The 25,399-nt window shown below is 44.4% G+C and overlaps 1 protein-coding gene across 4 annotated transcripts in view; it reads right to left on the reverse strand.

Moving 5' to 3' along the window:
- The window catches only part of TTC7A (tetratricopeptide repeat domain 7A), a 210,366-nt gene that overhangs the window by 26,126 nt on the left and 158,841 nt on the right, over positions 1–25,399 (reverse strand). For 3 of the 4 annotated variants that reach the window (XM_074897068.1, XM_074897066.1, XM_074897067.1), the window contains one exon: positions 776–6,028. The exons of the other annotated variant lie outside the window; for it this stretch is intronic. In XM_074897068.1, the coding sequence (XP_074753169.1) occupies positions 5,807–6,028 (222 nt within the window). In that variant the 3' untranslated portion in view covers positions 776–5,806. Of the gene's footprint in view, positions 1–775; positions 6,029–25,399 lie in introns of those variants that run through there. 4 annotated transcript variants of the gene reach the window in all.

Genomic DNA, 25,399 nt, shown 5'->3' on the forward strand with positions numbered 1-25,399 from the left:
GAAAGAGAGGGAAAAGTCAGAGATAGTATTTTGTTCGCTTTGATTTCCAGTCTTTAAGACTTTGTACTAACAGCTGAAGGACTTAATTCTGTTATTGCCACAGAGGAACCCCATTCTGCTTGAGTTACACTGAATATGAGTGTAGCCACACTTATGAATAAATGCTCTTCAAATACCCTGTCCTTAATCTCATTTGACTATGAAACTAAGGGGCTGGCTTTTTAAGATGGCCCTCCTGAAGCTTGCCCAAAAGATTAATGTGTAAATGCAAGGAATGCTCTGGAAGCTCTTGAATGGAGACATTTTATTTCCAAATAACCACAGGAGTAACTGTTTGTAGCAAAAAGGTGATTAATAGCATTGTGGACAAAATACAGTGAGTCCCTAAACTTGATGGCATAGTATTTTGTATATTACCTCGATGTTAGAGTTTCTCACACTACCTTTGTTTATTTTTACTGGAAGAAGCACAAGAAAAGCATGATGCTTGCTTAAATCTCCATGAATCCAAACATCTGAGGCTACATTACTCCTTTTTCCTGGCTGTGTTCCTCTCTGAAACCACTCTGCTTGCATGCTCACTCTCGTTTTTCCCATGAACTACAGGGTGTAGGCCAAAATACCCTTTGCAACTGGTAACTTGCTAGGCACACTAGGTTCCACTTAATATAACAAATGTTTTTTTCATAATGCTTGAAGTATCTGTGGCATGAATATATTAAGTACTGAAATTGGCAGGAAATATGAGGAGCAATTTTTGTTTTTCACAGGGTCAATTTTATTTGTCTGGTGAAAACATCTTACAATGCAAAAAAAGTGAAGTTACATGGAAAACCTATTCCGACAACCGTGTTAACAGTATTCAAGTGGTGGGTAGGAAATGCTCATACATGTGAAAACTGAGCATCAGCTCGGGGAGGTTCTTACTTGTATAATGACAGGATGCTCTGCAACGGTGCAGGGTCATGTCCCTGTCAGTGGTTTTAGCTACGGACTGCCATGTGTTTCTCTGGGGAAACAAGCTGAATCTTTTAGCATCCCCTTACTTGGGAACCTGTGTTGGTTTGCTGGGGCTGAGGGCATGAGCCAGTTCATTAAAGGCAACGTTGAAGGAAGCATCTCAGCAGTTGCTGAGTCAGTCGTTACCCCCCCTCCCACCAACATCACCAAACTGATGTAAGTTCCAGCTTCTCATTTCTAAGAAAATAACTCTTAAGGTGACCACGCACTGATATCCTGCGGCACTGAACAACAACTTAACAGTAGGGAGACCGTCGCCTGGAGCCAGGCTTAGGGAACGGTCAGAGGGTTGGTTAAACCAGCACAAGCAAGGGGGTGCTGGCAAACAAGACCATGTGGCTGGTGGCAGCAGCCACCTCACAGGTGAGAGCCAGCACCAGGACAATGCTGACGGGCACCCAGAGGGCACCGCAGTTGTCCCTTTGGGCATAAAGCAGCTCTCCTTAGCCAAATACATGACATGCTGGGGGAGGGAGAGACGTCTCAGCTACACATGCGCGTTGCATAATTGTCAAATATGCCCGTAATACAATGCTGTCAGAGGCAATTATCACTGCAACGCGGTTGCTCTGGGAAGCCTTCCTCTCCTAGGCTGAATTGCATCTATCAAACCTCGGTTGGTTTGGCTGAAAAATTATCACGGCAGTGATCTCTTTTCACTAAAAAGGATTGTTTCCCACTCTGCTGTCATTAAAATGAAATAGAAACTAACCAAACACTCTCTTCACCAAGATTCTCTGAAAATGGAACATTTTTTTGAAAAAAGAACTGTAATTCAAACTGCAGCAGTCAGTGCTGTGCCTACTTTGGTACCCAGCCAGTGAATTTTAAAGTAAACACCCTCCAGGACTGTTCTCCATTTGGATTTATTAGTCATTACTAAGAAAAGATAATTAGCACTTCTGAAGCATTGTGATAATCAGTAGCATGAACTGTTACCAATAGAAACGGACTGGCGTACTTGTGCAGTGCAAGAATATGGCAGCTCTGTTGTACTCCCTGTGCAGAATGAGGACACCAGTGGGCAGATCCTCAGCTGGAGCAAATGCTCGTAACTACCAACAACTCCCGTGGAGCTAATGAGAGACTACACGGGGTAAGGCAGGGAGGGGACTTGTTCCCTGGCCTGTTGGGCTTCTCCTTCTGTTATCCTGGAGGCAGAGTAATTTTTGTTACAATAGAAAAACCTTCTTGTTGGTCAAAGGCAACAGCAAATACTACCCGTTTACTGTGCAACAGAAAAAAGAGAGGCTAATTATTTTTCTTTTGTATGCACCCTGCCAACACAGAGGAAAATAACCTTGTGGTGAAATGAGAGGAACCTGGGTGTCTATCTGGATCCTTTAGGCAACGATGCCTTCTTTCTCTTCCTCTTTCTAAACTAATGAGAAAACTCTGCTGGACTCAAAGTCAGTGCTAAAACCTGCAAATTACCATTTCGCTCATTGTTCCCCAAACTACCATTAATCATGATCATTTGTAATAGTCATACAAGGGATGGGATGTAAACCTTACGTTCTTAGCCTCAAACCCTGAGCATTGAGCGTGCCAGGCTCCCTGCTATACAACGAAGCATTACTTACTGAGCTCAGGGAAGCAAATCTATTAGATTTATCAACGTTGCAATCTAAACAAAGACTATAATACATAGGCTTGTCTGAAGTAGTTGTCTTTGCTTTGCTGTACCTGGAAGTATGAACAAAATCCATGCTGCAGAGGTAGCATGTAAATTCGGGAAGGCTTCTGTTTTGGTGAGCACTAATGACAAATGCAGCTGGAAGATTTACTCCCCAAATACTTGAAAGTCTGCAACAAACCTCCCTCTTTCCTGCACTGTACACAGCATTTCAGGGCAATGTAACAGCCCTCCAGCCAACGGGTGCTTCGGATCCTCTGGGGAGCATGTAGCAGGTCTTGGATTGAGTCCAGTATGCATGTAAAGTACTTTGTCTGCAATTGTTGTTGGGGCTGTGCTGTGCCGTGCTGGTGGAGGGTACATTACCCTTGCAATTCCTACTGATGCTGGTGGCATTTACTCGTGTATGTCTTCCTTGCCACACCTGGAGCAGAGGCTCTTAGGACTGGAACTCCAATGCCAGTAACACTCATTAATGCACATGACAAACATGGGACCACCCCGGCAACATCCGACTGGTTGATGCATTCAAACTACGCATGCACATTTGCGCCTCTCCTAGGAAGATGACTGCTGTGGCAAGTCGGATTATCACCAAGATGAAGTCTGCCTGGTGGCAAAAAATGTGACGGGCTGGTGACTGTTTACAAGCCACTCATGCAGAAATAAATGAGTCTGTGAGTGTTTGCTTTTCAGCTGCTCCTGGGAAACAGGCACCCTCCTGCCAGGTCACAGACCAGCTATGTTACAGACCTCTTAAAGCAGTTCCTCAGCCGCAGAGGTAGTTGCATAGCTTGTACTCAAATAGCTGTCCGGCACACAGAGGTTGCTATGGCAGCACTTTACAGATATACGTTGTACAAGCAAGCGGTGATGTCGGACCACGCCAACTCTTTTTTTGTGTCTTACACAGAAGGCTTGCTCCCACCCCGAGAACTGTGGAGCAGAACAAATATTGGAATATCTATCTATCTATCTATCTATATCTACTTAAGTCTATTGTCAGATTGCATCTGACCGTGGAACTGGGTTTAAAACACCTGGGTAACAATTTATGTATTATGTCAATAATGACATCTCTCTCCCTCCCCTTCCCCCTCTCCCACCTGCAGTGCAGCGCAAGCCGACTTCACCGCATCCTTCACAGCAAAATGGGCCTCTGCTGCGTCTTTTTGTCTTCATGAAACTCATTTAATTCTGGTACTTTAACACCTACTCCTTCCTCTGCTGCTGGTGCAATGAGAAATGTGGCCGGGTAACACTGTCTCCTTGGGAACCTGCCTCTGGCCTAAAAAGCTGGGTTTTGGTGCCTGTGTGGCACTGGAAAGCCAGAGACCTCATGGGCTGAGCACACCTCACAGCTGGGCTGCTTTCACTCCAGATCCCTTGGTCAACAGATGAATAAACTGAGCTATTGCTCCAGCACAACTTAATGATAAAAAATAAAAATACTGGCTTGGGAGTGCAACAGGCTGCTGAGCGAAACCTGAGGGCAGTGTACATCCTCACACATAGGCGCCTTGAGGGGAGGCTGCGGGGGCAGGAGCTCTGGTGTGGTCTGAGAGCAGCATGAGGGGCTCACCTCTCCGTTAGCCTGCAGGTTTCCAAATAATTGTAAACAACGCTGACTTCAAGCCTGCTGCCAGAGCCTCAGGCTCTTTAAGAAATAACCCCTCCTCGTTTATTGCCTGAGGATATTATTATTTCTGGAACGAACTAGCTGTGGATCACAATACTGGGCAGAATTATAATACAAAGTGTGTTTCAGTGCAAACCTACTTATGAAATAGTCACAAATCTTCTTTGGACAGAAACAGGCACAGAGCCCCAACCTTTTGTGTAGCAAAGTGCCTGCAGCTCATTTCTGCATCATCTTCATCTTGGGACTGGTCTGGCTCTCGTGTGTCATGTGACAGCATGGCACAGCTCTGCCTCATTGCCCTCTGCCCGGGGGAGGCCAAGCTCAGCTAAGGAGCAGCTTAGCAGGGCGTGTGCCAGCCGTGTCCCCTGCTCCAGCTGTGCCAGCCATGAGGCGGCTGTGTGGATTAGGAACTCTTCACTCACATCTGATACAATACGTAAAATGATCCTGCACTGCTGAAGGCTCAACTCCGTACCTCTAATGTGAAAATTCTACAGATAAGCCGAAGATTTGGTTTTAAGAAAGAAGTAATTCATATATACACATACAGCCTTAAGTGTACTTTCCCTTAAAAGACTGCTGCCATCTTCTGTATCATAAAAAGATGGATATGAAAATGTTTTGTGCCAGGAATGAAAATGCAGTAGAGCACAGAGTTCAGTCACTATATACTGGTAATCACTATATTCTTCACTAAAAGTGACGTAACAGTTTCTTTAATAAGAATGAAGCTCAGAGTTTTTAAGTGGCTACTTCATGTAAGGCCTTTCAATAAATATGTAACTGGAGATACATATATATGTTTTTAATACTAGTTCAACTGTGAACTGATTTGGTCTTTGGTCTTTCTGCTTTTGTGAATCATACTGCAATAGCAGCTTTTAAAAAAAAAGTATTTTTAATTTAAATTGCTCTAGGCAAGCGCCACACTAAATATAGTGAGCATATGCAGTATATAAGAGCAAGGCAGGAAAAAGGATTATCAAAATAGCTGAAATAATTTTGTAAACGGTATATACTGCATGTATATATGATTTGTCACTCCTATCTTGTCAGATCTGTGTGGAGATAGCCACATATTTAAGCACAACTTGGTCAAGTTAGTTGGTGCATTTACTCCTGTTTAGAGCAGGTCTGGGCTTTAATTCAGGGCTTGGGGTTTTTATCTTTAATGAAAATTGAAAGGTGCAAGTGCTTTCAACAGCTGTACTCTAGCATAATCTTTCTACAGTCACCTTGAACCAACACTCTGAAATAAGCCTTGCTATTAACTTTAACAGGAGGTTAGTCAGGCACCTGTGAAGAAAAAGGCATTCTCTATTTCTGCCTATTGCAAATTCTTCTACAGTTAGGCTTGTCTCAGCTAAGCATGCAGACCCAAGCCCCGCCCTGGAATTATCTTGCCCACTTCCAGGTTACAATGGCACTTTTCTGTTGGGCTTTTTCTTTATTCGTTTGGTTTTGGTGTCTGTCCACAGAATGAACGTGCTTAGCTGCAGGGCAAAGCTTCAGAGCTCCCTGGGTATGACAGTGAACGGGATGACAGGACTGCTGGATTCAAGGTCCAGAGCGGTGAGGAAGCATTCGATGGCTGCTTCGTTTTTCCCCTGAGCTTGCAAGACCTCCCCAAGGCTGTTCCAGGCCCTGTGACTGGTGGTCTGGATCCGGATGGCATCTCTGAGGACTTTCTGGGCCAGGTCCCTCCGCCCAAGTCTGCTCAGCACCAGGCCCTGTCAACAAACAAGTGACGAGCAGTTAAGAACAGCACAAAACAGAGGAAGAAATGGAGCACCCCGAGCTTCCAGCAAGCTGGGTGGATGTACGAGTGCAGGCGCAGGAGTCCTGTGGGGGGGAACTCCACCTATTTCTGGAGAAGAGAAGCCATCAGCTGTTACGCTCTGATTTTTTTGATTGTGATGTGTAACTTAAAAAAATAATTGTGAAAATATATTTTTTTAAGGAGAGACTGATACAGTGCTGCAAGCACTCCTACTGCATGTTACTGGAGAGTGTATACTGGTGCTATATAGCAGAAAGGCTACAGGCCCTTTAACGCTTCCCTCTCTCCTTGAGTAGGTTACACTGGCTTCTGATCCCCAGGAAATTATACCCAGGTTCTAAATTGAACTCTTGCACATCTGGAACATCCAGCTGAGGCTGAGGTAAAGTCTTTCAGCTCCTACATATTCTGACCATACAGAAAGATCCTTCTTCTTAACACATGGGTCTAGAGGGACACGGTGCCCTTCCAGCCTTCTAGGGGCAGGCTGTATGTAACAGCATGGGGCCCTCTGTCCTTCTGCACTCCAATGTAGATCCTAAAGCAGTGTGGGGGAGGAGAAGGATGGAGGAACCTTGTTTAAAAAGCTGTCCTTAGGGTAAGAAAAGACACAAGTGGGTGTAACCATCTGGAAGGAACAGGAGGGGGAGGATGAAAGAAGTGGTAGGAAGAACATGTTTTCCTATAGGGCTTGCATGGATGCATCTGAACCCACAAAGCATCTAATGAGCCAGGCTCCCTTTTAATTATACAGCAGTCAACCACAAGGAGCCCAGATGGTCACATGGGCTTTGCAGGCCACAACACATTAGTGGCATTTTTCTGCTTCCTCCTGAAGGTGCACAGACCAGGATGAATCTCCCACTAGTTTTACCCAGGTGTGGCCTGTGGAAGAAGCGTTTTCCTGTCACCTGCCAAGCTCTGCATGGCCTCTGCCTGCACTCACCCACGGAAATGTTGGAAAGTGAGATGACTGCCTGACTTCATGCTTTGCCTGGGACTAAAAGTAGCACGTGGATGAATATATATAAAGAAAAGCATCACCTTCACCTTTAATGTGTCTAATTGCCTGTAGTTGATATGAAGACGTAAGAAACCTGTAATCTCCTGCAACTAGAACCCAAGTAAATTTCTGATAAAAGAATGGTGATGCTTTTGGAAGCAGTGAAGATTTTTCCTTTGCCTTGTTTGCTCTTCCAAAAGTGCCATTAGACGTAGGATGCATCAGCATGACTAAGACCCTATAGTCAGTTATAGTACTAATACCTACAGCAACACACTGCTTTGCCTGAGAGAAAAATTAAGAAACACCCATTTAACCAAGTATCAGCACTACTGTGAAAAGTTTCAGTGCCCCTTTCTTGCCCATAATCTTGACCTGAATAATCATCTCAGTATCAGATCTGATTATTTAGAGATGCAGTGGGGATGTTTTTTCTTCAGGTTTCTCTCTCTGTTGGAAAATGGCAAGGCAATGGGGCATAATCTTACTGTCCCCTTGCAAGCAGGCACAGGTGGCACAGAGGTACCCCGATGGGACAGGCTGGTTCCTCTGGAGGTAGCTGCCCGGAGATGACCACAGGCACGTAATGACAGACTGGAAGGAATTTGTGCAATTATAATTTGAGTCACCCGCTTGGCAGGGATAATGAGGCATAGAAAGGGCAAGTAGTGTGGCCATAGCAAATCTGCTGCTAAGCCAAGAATAGACAGGAGCTATCTCAGCTCAAGTTTGTCCTCAACCACAAAACCATTCTTCCTAAAAACTCTTCCTGTTGGGCTGACCGAACAGAGCTGACTGTGCTCTCTGGTGGCTGGGGACCCATTGCTGTCCTCACCCTGACACTAAGCAGCATCAAGCCTCTCGATGCTCTGGAGGGCTGCTGGCCCCAGAGGCACAGGGGCCAGCGAGTCCATGCAGCTGCTGCCTGTCACCCCTCTCCAATGAGGAGGGGAATTCCCTCCCTGGCTGACATCTCGCGCCTCTCAACAATGCTGCAGTGAAATCCACCTCATCGTAAACTGCTCGTGCAGCACAGCTCCCTTGTCTGCCCCAGCACCCATGCTGGTGAAGGACCAGAGGCCAGCGTGGCTTCCCCTGCCACCGCTCCCCAGTGCAGAGCCGCTGCATTTATTGTGACTCTGCTCGAGGTCCTTGCAGCGGGTTTGCAGCACTGGGAGGAGGCTGTACGCAAACCCCAGGTACTGTGTTCATCTGGGGGAGATGCTGAAGCTGATGCCCACCACTAAGTGCAGCACACGTGAACATTTGCTCATCAGGATTCAGAGCTTTCAAGCACACCGGTTTAGCTGAAAAAACACCTGTGAACCCTCAGAAAGGGTGATCTCAGGCTCCCCAAAGCCAGAGGATAGCCTCTTGTTGATGCTGCAGTATACTGCATGAGTGAAAAAACTGTTCTATGTTTTTGGGAAGAAACACAGGAGGAAATATTTGCTAAAGGAGGTAAAGATTCTGGCCAGCCCCCCTGCTTACATGCATGACTGTTAGATCCAAGGCTGCCTTCTTGCCCATGTGCCTGGACTTCCATGTGGTATGGGCAAGATGTGCTGAGCTTCAGGCCTCAGCCCAAGTGGAGGTTGGGGTGTGGCCAACCTGCTCTCCAACCCAGGACCCGCCAGTTTTCCCAAACCCCAGCACAGAGACCTGCTCCTTTGCCCAGTGAGCTGTGACAGATGGTGTCAGCCCTTCCAGTGAGGCTTAACTGAACCGGCAGAAATACGCTGCTGGATGTTTAAAGGACAGGTTGAACATCATTAATTCTGAATGCAGGAGAGTTTCTTGCTTTGGGTTTCCTATCTCTCCTCCTCCCCACCCTGCCCCTTGCAAACCACAAGCATTTTCTGAGAGCTGGAGGCAGTACAATTGCCAAGCCTCACAAAGATGCAGCACTGAGCACTTTAGGTTTTTGTTTCCCTGAGGTATCTGCACTTGAGAGCTTCTCCTTGCTACTGAATTTCTTATTTCCCCATAGAGTCTGGCTTGCTATAAACAATGCCTGCATGTTGTTGCTATGTAGGTCCAGCTGGAATCTGCCTACAGTGCAAAAGAAAAAAAAAAAAAAAATTCAGAAAGCCACCCACTGACAGGCAATTTGCATTTTTATCTGGAAGATTTTTTTTTTAAAAAAGATTTTTCTAATGAAAGTTCAGTTCCTGAGTTTCTATGGAAACTCATCTGCTTGGTGTGCATGCATAATTTCATAAAGTCAGATCTCAGGAAGATGAGCAATTAGTATAAATGCAAGCACGAATGTGATTAAGGGTTTCATCCTCTTATTCCCGAAGATGGAGGGTGAGGCTGGGTTTTGTTGTCTTTCCTTGGTTTTATTTGTGCTTTTGCCAAACTAATGCAGAAACCGGTGTACAAGGTAGCCTCACTCCTTTGTCACCTCCTGGCTAGCACTGGCACTTGTGGTTTTGCCCAGTTATTTTCCTCCCAAAGATGGTGAGTACATCCAAGTATGGTCTCCTTTGCCAGTGTTGTTGGTACCAAGTCAGGCCCTAAGGAGCAATGAGGACAAGCTTCTTTTTAAACTCAAGCATATTATAAATAGTAAAAAACCCCAAACGGAACCGAAAGGTGCGTAGGAATAATTTTGCTTTCAAGCTCCTGTGGGCAGCATGTTGCTAGGGCTTGCACCAGGCCTGTCCTGGCATTTCATGTGCTCCTCCCATTTATACAGCTGTACAGTGCATGGATGCTAACTCACTCACTCAGTGAAGGCCGAGGGTAACTCACGCAGATTAATTTAATTTTTTTCTTTAGGTCTGAAGACGTACTTTGTATCTTGTAAACAGAGGCAGAGTAATGAAGGTTGTGTTTTTTCAAGCCAGACTGTAGAAGATGTCGCTGAAAGCACTGGAAGAAATTCATTTGAGGTGAAGGGCTGTGGCTCAGTGAAGCTTGGACAGTCTAGTGGTGCATGAAGGCAGAGGGGAGATAGTGAATTCAGTTTGCCAATTTAGGGTGCCTCATGCTGGCAGCTGGACTCCTGAATTTATTGTTTTTAAATTCAGGGGACAGGGGATGCATATGAGAAGCTTTTTCAAAGGTATTTTTGAACTTGCCCTCAAACAAAATGAACAAAACCTAAACCACTTCTATAGTGACACTGGATTGGACTCCCTTGCCTTTAGTGATGTGATACTTAGTAGTTGATGCTTGAGTGAGGCTGTTTTTGTTTCAGAATAGGAGAGCCATATTTCAATTTAAATTAGATGAGCAAAAGTGACTTTTTTTCAATTTCTACTAATAAAGCGAGTTTAAGTCCCACGTCAGAAGGTTGAGAAATTTCTGATTGGTGCCTTTATTTCCCTAAAGTTTGACAAAAACCTCCTTAAAAGTCGTTAGCTCATAAAATTCCCAGAAAGTAGTGCAGAAAAGATATTATGGAAGACTAAGAAATGAGCCTCATGTACAAGCTGGAGTTATTTTTAGTAATGAAAGTCAAAACTTCCTTTGCAAATGTTTAGTTCAAACACCTGATGAGCTGCAGAGAACTATCCTGAGTCTTGGCATCCTTGTCTCCTTTCACTAGGGTGGCATGGATTTATTTACTTGTCCTTTCCTTTGGGGCTTGCATTGGAAAGAGAAGTCTAAAAAACCATTTTATTTCATTCCTGGAAGATTGTTTTTTGATTTGTTTTCATGGTCATCTAATTCTTGGGAGAATCTCTCTAGGTGGACTAGACTCTATCAATGATTTACAAATTTATTTTAATAATTACTTTAAATGCAAGTTCTCTCTTTTCATGCAACTCATATTCCAAAGTGAAACTGTCCCTGATGCTTTTCCCAGCTGAGCAGATCATTTTCGCCCATTATTGTCTAATACCCTAAGAAGTTTCCAGAATAAATTAGACTTTGCTGTTGAGCTTCTGTTAGTGTATTATTTAATTAATTTCAAGGTAAATGGGGTATCCTTACTGTCTACTCCAATCTATAATACGGACATGTCACTAGTGGTTAGTAGGAGGGTAATCAGCAGCTGGCAAGATTAGGGCATGCTGCAGAAAAGTGCTCGTTCAAAACTGTGCTTATTCAGCAGAACCCTACAAAAAGCCTTTCAAGATGCATTTGGCACTTGGTGATAACAGTCTCATGTAACAGAAAAATCCGCACTGCTACAGGGCAACATACGCTTCTGTAATTATTTAGCAATCAGAGTAAGTTGTAAGCAAAATCTGTTGCATAAACCATGAAATATCTGAGAGTTCTTTTGGAAAATGGCAAAGATTAACCCTGGAAGTTCTAGGTCTCCTAAAATAAAGACAGACATGTAACTAGCCAATTGCTCTGTGATTCTTTCCCCCTACATTCCTGACCTTTGCATTTCTGAGGAGCCAGGATTTTTTTTAAGCTGTAAACAGTTAAGTGAGTTTTGGTGTGCTGTTACTTAGCCATGCAGTGGCTGGCAGTATGTGGTGTAGCTAATCATCTATTTTGCTGATTCAGTCCAGGTTGTGGCGAACCCAAGCTATACAGCTGAGCTTTGTTCTCTGAAAATACACTGTAGGAATACATGGAGCACTCAGGATCTGCTCGACAAACACACTGAGTTAGAAATGGTATCCTAATTTGCTGCCCTAACAAAGGGTGACTGGGATCCACTTCTGGAGTAAAGTTCATCCTTCAGTGTTTCTGCTGCCTCTTTTGTTGACAGCAGCTTTTCCTTCTCTTCCTTCCCCCTCTCCATCTCCTCCGCTGAAGCTGCTGCATCCCCTGTCAGTCGGTGACGCTGAACTGCTGCATTTGATAACACAGAGGAGGGGAAGGAGAGAGGAGGAGAGGGAAGGCAGGCAGGGCTGCTGCAAAATGCAGCATGTGGAAAGGAAAAACGAAGGAACAGTACTGGAGGGGGGGAACTGTCAAGTCCTGGGAAAAGCAAAAAGCCGAGTTTGCATCATGATCTGCTAGTACTTGTGCACTGCCTGTGGGTTTCAACTCAGCAGGTTCAACCCAGAGGTTTCAGCTCTGGTACTGCAGGCACCAGAGCCTAGCAGCAGATTGCTGCTTAAACTTCACTGCAGCATCTTCGTGCGCTAGAGATCAGTGTGAGGGAAGAGAAGAAATGAGACTGCAAGGAGGTATTGGGAGAGACAGGCTAGCTGAGCATGAAGACAGAGACGTCTTAAGCCCACCACAGACCTGGACACATGGATATGCTTTACCAACCATACCCAGGTAGCTTTGGCAGGGAGAGAAAAACAAGCAAAAGAAAGAAAAGCTCAAAAGTGGTGAAGACCGAATGAGAGGATCGTCGTCTTCCTTAGCCTGCCAATGCATTTTTCAAGGCAGCGTATAACTGCAAAGGCACCATCTTGCCCCGACCCCCCCTCGAGGCCAGGGCAAGCCCCCCCCCCCCCGACCCCCCCCCGAGGCCAGGGCAAGCCCCCCCCCCCCCGCCGAAGGGGAGCACTGTGCCATGCTGCATGCTGCCCTCTGCCCAGGCTTGCTGTCTCTATTTGAGTTCATCAAATGTTAGCAGGGATGTTTGTACCGTGTTTGAAGCTTAAATGTGATAAAACATTTATTGACATAAAAAGCAAACCCTAAGGCAGCATTTCAAACCAGGAGGCTCTGATCTCTTCACAGGGAGGCTCATACAAGCCTAGGGAGAACCAAGAGTTTTTCTGCCTTGTTGAATTGCCGTCACTTAAGCTTCATTCAAAGCAGAATTGTTTGCTGCATGCTGAATATTCTCTTGATAGCTCTTGCTTTGCTGAGACCTACCTGGAGATGAAGCAGCAAGCAAGGAAACCGACAAGGATGCCTCGACCACATGTTTGAGTCCTAACTAAATGCAGCATTTGTTTCGCACTCTGTTTTCCTAGGGAAGGCAAGATTTCTCCCAGCCCTGATCTTAGCAGTTGTCATAGTAATGTTGCAGTAGAGCACACAGTGGCTTCAACTAGGACTCAAGCTCATGGTGTTGTCTGTAAAAACATGCACTAAGAGAAGGTCCCAAACTAATAATAAATAGTAATTTAGAATACATAATTTATAACTTAAGGTCCCAATTCTGTTATGCACTGAACCTGCTTCTCTGGCAGAAAGCCTTGTTGAATTAGTGAGATTCAGCTTAGATAGATACAACTGTCTCAAAATACATGCAGAATCAAGACTGATCAGCATCAGCAATGACAGACAGAAAAGGCACGCAGCATACATGCAGGGTGCTGAAGAGTGGCAGCTAACCTGCTGATTAAAGCCCTTGACTAGAGACTAGAAAGGGGTTGCTGCGCTTCACTGGCTGCTAATGCATTTCACATTGAATAATCTGCCATTACTTAAGAACGATTCAGAGAGCAGGGACAGGGTCAAGGGACAAGCTCTGGGAAACAGAACTCCTGGGTTTAAGTGTTCTCAGGCTGAGGGGAGTTGAGAACTTGCCTCTTGTGCCCAGGCAGCTCTGCCACTGTTTTGATAGTAATCAGGTGCCTATATTCTGTTGTACATAACAAGATGTTGCTGCATATATCTGGGGAATGTCTAGGCTTAAGGCTTGGACACACAATTAATCCGAGTGCCTACAGCGTGCTGTGGCTCAGGAACGGGGAATTTTTGTCTGCTTAGGTTTCCTCTAGTGCCAATGCTGGATCTTTCCCCAGTTTTTAATGCACTGCTTTGCAACAAAGGAGGGGCTGATGTGCACATTTCCCATGCATGTTATCTTCTCCTCTCTGTACACAATAAATCTTGCCTGAACGTATGAGTCATGAACAGGGGATAACAGACAGCTTCAGCGCTGCCAAGGGTCTCTGTAAACCTCAGTCCCATAGAACTAATTGCCAGAGCAAGCGCCACCTTTACTGTGTCTCTGAGGAAGGGTGTAGTGCAGCAAAGACATGGCTGATAGAAGCACACAGCATGCCAATGTAGATTACAGCAGATGTCTTCTGAAAGGAGAGCTGAGATATTTTAAAAATCTTAATTTGCTTAGTTTTGCACTACTGGCAGTCTCTGGGATAGCATATTATTAATGACATCCTTCACACAACTACAGCGGGAGCCTCAGAGTGCAGTATCACAGCTGAGGGCTAAGCTAGCTGAGCTGCTGGGAGACACAGACTGAGCCGGGCAGGAATGCACTGCTGTGGTCAAGTCAGCGCTCTGGCCTCTGCTCCGGTGCCTCTGATCCCACAAAGAGCATGTTTCCTTACAGAATCACAGAATCATCTAGGTTGGAAAAGACCTTGAAGATCATCCAGTCCAACCATTAACCTAACACTGACTGTTCTCAACTACACCATATCCCTCAGCGCTATGTCAGCCTGATTCTTGAAACCCCTCCAGGGATGGGGACTCCACCACCTCCCTGGGCAGCCCATTCCAACGCCTAACAACCCGTTCTGTAAAGAAATGCTTCCTAACATCCAGTCTAAACCTTCCCTGGCACAACTTGAGGCCATTACCTCTTGTCCTGTCGCCTGTTACTTGGTTAAAGAGACTCATCCCCATCTCTGTAGAGGGCGATGAGGTCTCCCCTCAGCCTCCTCTTCTCCAGACTAAACACCCCCAGTTCCCTCAGCCGCTCCTCCTACGACCTGTGCTCCAGACCCTGCACCAACTTCGTTGCCCTTCTTTGGACACACTCGAGTAATTCAATATAGTCTCTTAACATAAAATCGCCTATAAATCATGAACCTCCATGCACAAAGAGATTTTGCTGAATTACTGATAGTATTTTCTGTTATCTGCTCAAAAGAGAATGAAGAAACTCATTGAGAAGATAAATAATTTAAGACTTTTGATAAATACTGCACATAACATCAGTCAGTGTAAATGGAAGCTCCAGAGACACTGGAGAGCTGTGATGTTTCATGTTCCCCATTTGGTTGGCTAGAAGGGACTTCTGGTTCCTTCCCCTGACTGTGGCCAGCTCAGTGTATCAGGACTGCTTGCTAAAAACCTGGAAGTCTTGCTAGTTCCCATCCCCCTGTTTTTTGCAGCGGTGTCTTAAGTACCAGGAGGCAATGTATGCCGCTATTGTGATACATGCTATTTTATATATTACTATAGTCTACCACTCTGTCCTGTCTTTGGTGCGATATCAGGCAGCCTAAATAGCACAGAATTTAAACTAATTATAACCGTTTTCCTTGACTGAAAAACAGTGTTTGAAGGTTGAAGTATAAAGGGGATAGTCATTCCACGCCATCTCCCTTCTGACAGTTCCCTGAGCACTTTCTGAAATAGCATTTATGAGTTCTGCTGTAGACCAACTTGACTACTACAATTTCTAGGCTTTAATTCAATCTCAGAGCAAAGCACAGCATGAGGACAATACTGATTAGTAGAGATGCAGTGATATCTCGAGGGCTGTGGATGGGAAACCGCAACTAAAGCTAGCAATCTTCTGGAAGATCCAGTTGGAGCTCAGTGGAGAGGCACCTGCTGCAGGGAGAGATCAGGCCAAGGACAATCTTAGGCCTGGATACAAGTTTTATTCTCCAGAGATGACTGAACCACCCCACGAACTCGGGGGGGTTTAAGAAATGTATCAGGTTCTTCTCTCATAAGGTGTTACACACACTTCAGAGAAGGGATCAGAGAAGAGCTGGGGAGTTTTGTCTTTCAGGAATTTATTTTGGTTTCTAACGTTACGTAAACAGAGACTGAATAATGTGGTAATGAGCACCTCAGGGACATGGAGAATAACTTACCACAACAGAGGAACTCAAGCGCTTGGCACAGATAAACAGGAGCTACAGATTCCCTGGAAACCGGGATAATCCACCTCTGAGAAGCAGAGCACCAGCCCTCTGGCTAATGGACTGAAATCTCTGCTCTGCCAGTGGATCAGATTTGCTCCTTCCAATGACCCCAGCCACCCCAGCGGGTCTGATCTCTCACTGATGAGGGAAATGCGCAGTTCCCCCAGGAGAGGAAATGGCCACTCATAGGATCTAAGTGATGGCTTTGGTGCCAGAGAATCACTTATCACCTTGTTTGTGATGGCTCCACTGTCTCCCCTGGATGGAGGAAGGAAGCCTGGCAACTGCAGAGGAAGAGAGCGGCAAAACAACTCTGTCAGCTCCTGACTGGTGCTCAGGAGCCTGATCCTGCTGCACAGCCAGGGATTTGCTCTGATGGCTGTGCTACCGAAGCTGCCAGCTAACTAGTGGATTTGCAGGGACGACGGCAGTGGGGGATGGGGGTTTCTGCAGCAAACAGAGGAGAACAAGGTGTTTGCGATTCCTTGGACAGTGAGCGAGCTGACACACAAACTTACTAATGTGAGCATCCAAAATGCTCATTTCTCCTGTGGGAGCCAGTGACTAGAGGCAGAGACAAGTTCTCTCCCTCAAGTTCAGCTGCTTCAACACAAAAATTTGAGTTAGGAGGCTGCTCTAAGGATTGCTTTTCCCCAAGGACAGCTTAGAGCAGTTATTTTGGGATATCTGAAGAGCAGGAACATTCCTGGGATTCTGCAACAAGCCTCAGAGTTGGGAAAACAGAATCTGCTAACCAGCCGCAGTTTGGAAGGAGGCTACCAATCATCTCCAAAAGCCAAATGTTGCTTTACTTGGTCCTTGGTGGAGCTGCAAAAGGCACGTGCCAGACAGGCATTACACCTATTGGCAAGCTTCTCTTAGGGTCAGATTCCAATTAGTTTTGATCGCTCTCTCCTCCCCAGCCCATAACCCACCTATTCGGGACTTGCAGAGTGCCACTGCTGTACCAACGGGCAGAAAGCAGCTGTCCTGATTACATTCAGCATGACTGGGGATGCTTCCAGCCACCACAGCCTTATGTACGATGAGCGTGCGATCACTTGACGGGGAATTCCAGTGGAGAGCACGGTCCCACAGGAGGCTACGTTGATGGTCCACCAGCAAGTGCTGCGCTGCTGACGTGCCATTTCTGGGAGGAGGTGTAACTAGCTATGTCACCCTGCAGAGCAGGCTGAAAATAGGATCGCACTCACTGTGCCATGTGGCTCAGCGGTATGTCAGGACATGTATTTTTAGGAAATTCCTCCTTTGGGCAGAGAGGGCGAAGTGCTTGGCCTGGTTTACAGGCTGCTGGCTTTGCCCAGATCTTTCATGCAGAGTGTGGGAGCATGTTAGCTACCAGTCGGCCTGTGGATGCCCTTAGTGCCTAGATATGGCGCTAGTCCTAGTTACCATTTGATCAGGGTGGTTGTGAAAGGGTAAAAGATGGCTGGTCTGCTGCTGTGCTTTTTGTTCAACGTATGCATACTTGCTCTCTCTTTGCGGTGCTTTTCAGAGAGGGACCGACCTCCAACAGAGCAGGGATAGAGAAAAAAGTAAGGAAGATCAATGTCTTGGGAAGAATACAGTCTCTGAGGAACAGCAATAAAAATGTACCTTGCAGAATGAATGTGTGAGGGGAACAGGGAGCTCAGAGAAGATAGCTCATGCAGAGAAGGAAAAGAGAGAGAGAGAGAGAGAAGGAAAAGCAGACAGTAAGAAGAGGATTTAAATAAGCTTCTGGAGAGGCAAAGAGGAGTCTGACTTCATGAGGTACTTTCTGGGTGCAGCATAATGAAATAATGCAGTACATTTCCATGCCCAGCCAGTTACTGATGCATAGACAGTGCCATGACTTGTCTGACCCCAGGAGAGAGGCGAGGTAAGGCAGCACTGGACTCAGAATCAAATTCTTGTCTCTGACAGATAACTTGCCGCTTCCTCTTTTCCCCAGAACATCACTCCTATCAGGCAGCATGTGTTCAGCTCCAGCATCTGGGTTGTGATTTTTTGGCAGCTGCATAAAATTTTGCTATTAAATCCCACCTGCCAGTCTCATGTCTGCTCCCACAGACCTTTGCCTGTTAGCAAATGCTTCAAAATCACACTGCCAGGCACAGCATATCATTCTGCAATCCTACCTCGGGCAAAAACCCTCATGCAAGGGCTCCTTTTAACTTCAGTAGGCTGCAGGAGGGAAAGGCTGGAGGACAGGCCTCTGGATTACAGACAGAAATATTCATTTAGGCCATGGTTTGCACTGTGTTCTTTTCAGCACTAATGTAAACCAGCTATTTTCCCCCTGAATTATCTGAATAACACTATTTTGTCTGTGACATTTTAAGAAGCTTTCTTCTGAGACATGTTCGTGCATACAGCTGTGCAGTAAGAGAATTTGTGAACTTTGTTCACCAGGATGCATTCATGTGAAGTCATTCTTCTTTACAAACTCTTCCTTTCCCTTCTCTTACTTCTTAGCAGTTCCAGATGAGCAATTCATTGTTGAAACAGTTCATTAGCAAACAAAATGCTGAAATACAGCTTGATCATCTATCCTGGATTAAGAGATCTATCCACAGAAATAACTGCAATTTTTAATTCTGTACAAGGAGAGAGGACTTAAACTTCCACATAAATCATCTGCTATAATATTTCACAATCTGACTTTCCCCAGCATGAAATTAGGCAGTGAGGCTGTGCTTTTGGTGCAAAGGACAGTATCTCTTGGAGGCGGTCTAAACTATTTGATTATGGTATCTCTAAAATTGCAAATAAAGGAGACAATCAGTGCTTTTTGATGTGGACATCTGTCAGCAGAGAAACAACTGCTAATTGTCATGTAATAACCACACCAGACACTTACATAGCAGTCATCTTTTTGGAAGTCAAGCATGAAAAAACCTGTTACTCATTCAAGCACCAAGCATATTTTGTCCGGATCTGGCTGCATTTCTGTAACTGCTTAAAACTCCAAAGTGATACGATGCTATTTTATAGATGGATAGTTGAGATCAAAATATTTAGCCAAAATATAGCAGTCAGTAATTGTTTTTGTTGGTATGTGATTAAGGTATTTAGCTTTATACTCTTAATATTTGCATTTTAGTTTTAGAAGCAACGTAGGTATACTGAGAAAAGGTGCTGATATTCTTACATAAATACAAGCACATGAGATTTGTAGAGAACTGGTTCAGCAGCAGAACTATCTAGTGACACTTCACCATTCAGAGAAGTCCCTGCTCTTACAGAACACCATAGGAGCTGTCAGTTTGGCAGGTACATGGATCTACATGAGCTCTGAACAATGCTAAAGTAGTACAGTGCTGTCTAAAAGCATGTGCAGGGAGGAACAGTTAATTCTTTTTTTATGAAAGGACAGACTCTAGACAGCCTGCCATCTATAGTAACCATACACGTGATTTTGTAAAGCATCTGCATACCTCCTTTGCAGGCATGGGCTCATCAGCCTGTCACTTAATTTAAGAACATGGAAAAAATAGTTGCAACCTCTCCAGAGACAACAGGTAAGGGGGGATGACTTCTAATGACTAGTAACCTGAACCAGGCTTGAATTAACCCAAAACATCTGTAGAGTATCTCTTGCTTAGATGGCATCAGAGCCTCCTGCACTACAGACTAGTTATTTTGCTGGTTACATAGTGTGGCAGTATCTAATGATGGATACTCTATTTGGAGGAGGGAAAAATGAATTTTCTTTTGTCAGAGGAAAAATATTAGATCACCAGGAAAGAGGGTAAAATCAATCCCTCATTATTTTCCCCAAATCGGTGAAAAAACTCAGCTGCCTAAATATAATGAATTGGGTAACTCCTGCAATTACACAGAAACATAATACATACAATATGTTTTAGTGCTGTCCACAGACCCAAGCAAAAAACAACAACCGAAAAAACCACATTGTGAAGCCTTTTAATCCATATGGAGTGAAGAGGACATTTACAGAGCAGTACAGCTCCTAGCATTGCAACCATTCCTGAGTCTAGCAAAGCCCTTCTCGCTTTAATGAGGTTCATCTGCCTTTGTACTAGGAGGAATGGGCATGGGTACATTAAATGAACCAGCCTGCATCTCTGAGACGCCCAGGGAAGCAGCAGTGTGGAAAAGACCCACCGTGCAGCAGCATCACATGAGTCCAGCACTCATGTGTCTGGGGAGCTCTGGAGACAGCCAGCGAGGGAGAGGGGCATCTTCAGCTCTTGTGTCGAAGCCTCAACAAAACACAGGCTCCAGCAGCAGCCCCTGATAGGGATGATATACTTGTAAAACATTTACATTTTCAGCAGGATGTTTCTAATTAAACTCAATTGGTTTCCACACCTGCTGGGAGTGACTGCTCTGCACCTCATCTCCCTTTCCTACTTGAGCACAAAGAGGATTCAACTTCCTAGGCTACCACATAGCACTGTGTTCCTTTTGTGCACTGACAGTAATTGAGAAAATGGATGGCAACAGCCATGTTTTGTGTTCGCTACTCTTCTAGGAAGCTCTTTCTTTTATCTCCCCCTGCCCCCCCCAGCATAAGACTGCTCAGGTTTTACAGCCCTATTGAGAGTGGGGATCTACAGGGCTTTGTGCAGTTTCCCGACTGTAGGGCATCATGATTGATATCGATAATAAACCCCTCAGGACTGAGGAAAGTACCCTTACAGATCCTGGCTACAATCAGATCGATGGGGAAAGGATAGTATTGAAGCATTCTATGGTTATTAGTACAGGGCAGAACAGCCAGCTGTCACTTATGAAACACTTTTTAGCCTGTCTTATGAGCACAGCCTGACTTGAAAATTTTAAGAAAGGATTTTATTGATACTGCATTATATTGTTCCAGAGGTATTTATGGTTTTGCCCAGAAAGGTCTAAGACAACCAAGTCTACAGAGAAAGCTGCTAAAATTGTGTGGACAGCCAGCAGGACTTACGGTTTCTGACTGCTGTCCTAGACTCCCTTTCTGCATCTTTAGGGAGCCAGCACTTGTCAGTGAGATGTAAGTCATGCCTCAAAAGAATACTTGAATGTACTGGCCTTGTTGTACTGCGGCGTTGCCCTGCTGTGAAATGAGAAAAATGCATTTACTGTGCCGTGGCAGCAGGTCAGCATCCCAAATGTTCTCCCCTCCAACAAGCTCACTGGGTCAGAATAATTCTGTTTTGGATTGTACAGGACAGTCTCCTGGGTAACATGCTTCTCAGCAATGCTCGGGGGGAACACGCCCTTGAATGCAAGGCAGTCAATGAGATTTATAATTACCGTGTTTTATAACCTCGTTCATTCAGGCGGGGAAGGATACTGCTGAAGAGATCTCAAACAAGAGAAATTATACATTTGCAGCTACATAAATAGTTGTTGCTAATATGATCTGAAACCTGCATGGCAGAAGGTGCTCTTTTTGTCCACTGTGCTGTCCAGCACAACGCAAAAAATGCTCAGACTAGTTTTAAATTCAGGCATCAGTATGGCATAAAACTCTTGACTTCAGCTACCCTCTCTCAGAGAAGGGAATATAAAATCCGCTCTGTATCACTGAAATCTTCTGATTACATTAAACAAGATCTTGGCTCAAGACCAGGTCCCAGCTGTCCCAGTAGTGCTAATGACTACCCTCCCTCGGGGTGCTGAGCATGGGCAGAATCCAGCTGCATTTTCACAGATGCACAAATGTAAATTGTCTGAAGCCGGTGGTGTTAATGCTTCTGGGATGACAAACCTAGCCCATAGATGTCTCATCACCAGCAAGCTCCATGCAGAATATATTTTATTTTTGGAAAGGCCTGGAGGTAAAAAAGTAAAATCTCCTGGTACAGTTTGTTTCTGAGTGTCCTTGATGCATAACAGCATGCTATCATCTCTAAAGATTAAAAACAATCCCTTCTTATTGCTCTGCTGGGTATTTTAAAAGAAATTCATGCACAGATGAAAACAAATAAAAACAATACCCAATGGCTCTGCAGAAAGCTTGGGCCTCTAGTTTCAGGTAGTCTGGAGACAGTTTTAAACAAACATGGACCTCTTAAATCCTTGGCTACAGCTCCAGTGAGGACATGCTGGCAAAACATCAGTAGCTTTAATGGGTTAAGGCTGGTTGAGGATTTTCAACATCATCTCCATTTTGTGGTTTTTAGGGTATAGCTTAACTAAGATTTAGTTTATCATGTGCAATAGTGGATTTTCATTATTTTTTAAACTGCAGCTTCAAGTTAAATAATAACACCTTTGTTCAGGCTTGGTTTAAACAAAAAAAATCAGAGTAGCTAGGTTGGGTTTCATGATGTTAAGGTCTGGGTTTTTTTATGGACTAAGGCATGGGTGGAAAAAGTCATCCTCCTATCATCAGTGCAGGATTGGGGCCCAAAATGACAGAATTAAACACAGTATAAACCAAGAGAGCCTCAGGCACTGATGAAGGAACAGTTCAGCTCGCTTCAGTTAACATGTCTTTTGCTTTTACCCACTTGGCTTTACTGTTCAGAGGATCTGGCCCAGTACAAGAATGAAATCTCTCCTCCAGCCCCCATTCTCCTTCCAGCCTTTGCTGCTGGCTAGCTCTGATGGACAGCTGCAGGAGTTTCTCAAGGAGAAATTTATGTGGCATCACTGCACTTAGAAAAATCTGAATATAGACTTTTTTTCTTTTTCTTCACTCCTGCTTAGGCACTACCTTTGCTCAGGCTGAAAACCAGTCTGCAAAGGTATACCTGAAGGCTTGGTTTTTAAAGGCTGAGCATACTTGTTCACAGGATCACTTGCAATGCAAAATAACTCCAGACAGAACTAGCATAAGATGCTTGTGCCAAACACAATGCAAGTATTGATTTAGGGGTGCTGGTGGTATGGATATAACAGGGATAACATTGTATACAAAACCATGCTCTGTTGCTGATAAACAGCCCCACAATGCAATGTACGCAATGCATAGGAAGGAGGCCACAGCAGGTTACGTTCAGACTGTACCTGCTGCACAGCTTCATTCCATTAAAAAAAATTCTCTCTTTTATTTTTAAATTAACGTTATACCTGCCTTGCACTGCCCACCTGCTTTACTGCAGTTGAAGTTTGTTTGCTCTTAAGTCTATGCTGGCTGGGTGTCAAAACCACCCTCAAGTTTTTGGACAGTAATGTCTAAAAAAATCCTCCTCTGGCCCTCCCTCACCTTCTTTAAAGTGTTAGACTTGTTGCTTTTCAAATACTTTGTCCTTGTTAACCTTAGCCATGCCCTGTCCTCTGTTGGGAGGCCAGGGCTACTGACCACAACTGCTGTTAGGTGGTTACCTGTGGTGTAAGAGCACTAGTAGCACTTAAGATGCACAATATTGCAGAAAGCCAGTTGCTTTCAAGGCCGCCTTTGCCTCTTCTCCTTCGGATGAGGATTACTAGAAGCACGGCAGCTTTGTTTGGGACAGTTTTATCACCTCCCTGGTTTGCCTCTTGAAGTGCTGATTTTCCAACATCCTGGAGGAGCTGTGGAGGTTCTTGTGTTGGGTGCAATCAGTGAGAGACTGCAATGTTCAAGCACAGTTACTTAGGCTTGTGAAAGCTACATGCAGCAGTGCTAGCCACCTGGGGAAGGGGATGGCATCCACACCTACACAGCTGTTTCCCTAACCTCCTTCCTTGAGGACAACAAATCCTATCTAATATCTCAAGCCTAGGCAGTGTTAAAGGCACAGTATAGGCTTTTCTACCTTGCCCCAAGCACTGGGATATGCTGCCACAGATACCTAAAAGCCAACACAAGTTCCTTTTAATTTAAAAGGTTTCACCTTTCACCATCAGCTCTGTGGTATTTGAGCATGGGAAGTCTCTTCTAAAAGGAGCTTTCTTCTAATAGGAGATGCAGAGAAGCTATCCCTCTAGTTCTTCTCAAACTGTGACAGGCTCTATGACCACTGAGATGGAAGAGGTTTGCAAGTTGTCTAGTTCGAAGTATGCAAAAATATTAGGGCTGCACTTCCAACAAGGCTGCCGGTCTGTCTGTCTGATGCCAGCTTGTGAGACTGAAACTGAGTAGTGCAATACTATCAAGATTTAATAAATTTACGGAATTTCAGTTGTACGAATTTGATTTTAAAGTATTTGCACATGTATAGACCATGACTTGTCATAGCTGCCTGCATTGACACTACATTATGTGAGCATTCTTATTCCAGAGACTTAGCTACATTGATAAAATCACTTAGTACAGCTGACCAAGCTGAAAATAAATTTATAAAAAATAGGCTGCCTTTTGGCTCAAGGATCTCACATATACGTCATTTTAACTCCGTGATGCTGCTATTTTTGATGCTGCTATTTTATATTTGCTGGTTTGGGAAAGCTGCTTTCAAACAATGGGTTACTTCCAAACCATTTCCTTTGATTGTTCTTCATTCACTATGGAAAGTAAGAGATTAGTTAAAAATGGTATATGCTTCCAGTCTGTCTGATTTGCTGTGTCAGCCAGCAAATAATATCCAATAGAGAATTTCTCAATGTAAAATCTGTGAGCTCACAAATTCTTCTAACCACTGGTGACTATGGTGATATTCAAAGAAAAAGAATTTAAAGATGCAGAAATGTGAAATTAACACTTACCTCAAATAATTGCACTATCATTTTTCATTAGTGAAAAGCAGTTCTGAGCTTTCAAGGTTGCTTGTTTGACCTATTTGTGGTATTCTAGGAACAACAGCAAGGAATTCTAAAGCGACGGCTTTGCTCCCGATGCCTGGAAAGCTCCAGAGCTTGTGGATTTTATCAGTCTCTCTCTACATTTATTTACTCTTCTTGCTCTCAAGGCAAGACACACTTCAGGCAAAGAGGATACCAAATGGTCCATGAACCTGGTGCTGAAGATACTTCAGGCAATTTTGCTCTTAATGTGCATGAAATATGTGCAGAATCTCTTACTGAAGTCACAAGAAGAACTGGTATCTGCTTGTACTGCAGAAGCCTGTCCTGAACTATCCTCATGTACATAATCTCAGTTTGGAAAAGATCTAAATGCTCTGAGGTCTGGCTGTATGTTAACAAGTCTATAAACTCTCCTACAACATCAAGCTTTGAGCCTCACAATGTAGTAATGGATCATATTGGACTTTAGAAATGCTTTACTGTGGCATTTATTTAATTTGACCTAGCTTCATTTATCTGTATTAGTCACTCCTGTGCTCTGCCAAGCTGTAAGTGACAGCCTCAAAGAGAAAATATCACTGCCTGCCAATCTGGCACGAAAACTACTATAACTAGAAGTTCAGAAATTCTATAGATTTTGTTTAGATGTGGAGGGAATAATACTGCTCCCTTCTTAAAAACCATACAATCCCACAGAAGTGCCAAACCTGCTTACCATTAGCTGATTTGGGAAACACTGCCCAGAAGACTATTTATGCAAGGATGAGAAGCTAACCTTTCTCCTTGTTTAAAAAAAACAATCACAATCTCGGAGCTGCTTGAGAATTTATTTTAAATGTCATTCATAGTTCATCCTTCACTACCAATTAGGTTTGACGGTGTTAGTATGTTTTGCGTAAATGTGCTGAACAAGTGCTGTGTTTCAGCCATATGCTGCCTCTTTAGTGCTGGTTCA

This window comes from Athene noctua, chromosome 1 (genome assembly GCF_965140245.1).
Source record: "Athene noctua chromosome 1, bAthNoc1.hap1.1, whole genome shotgun sequence".
NCBI classification, from domain to species: Eukaryota; Metazoa; Chordata; class Aves; order Strigiformes; family Strigidae; genus Athene; species Athene noctua.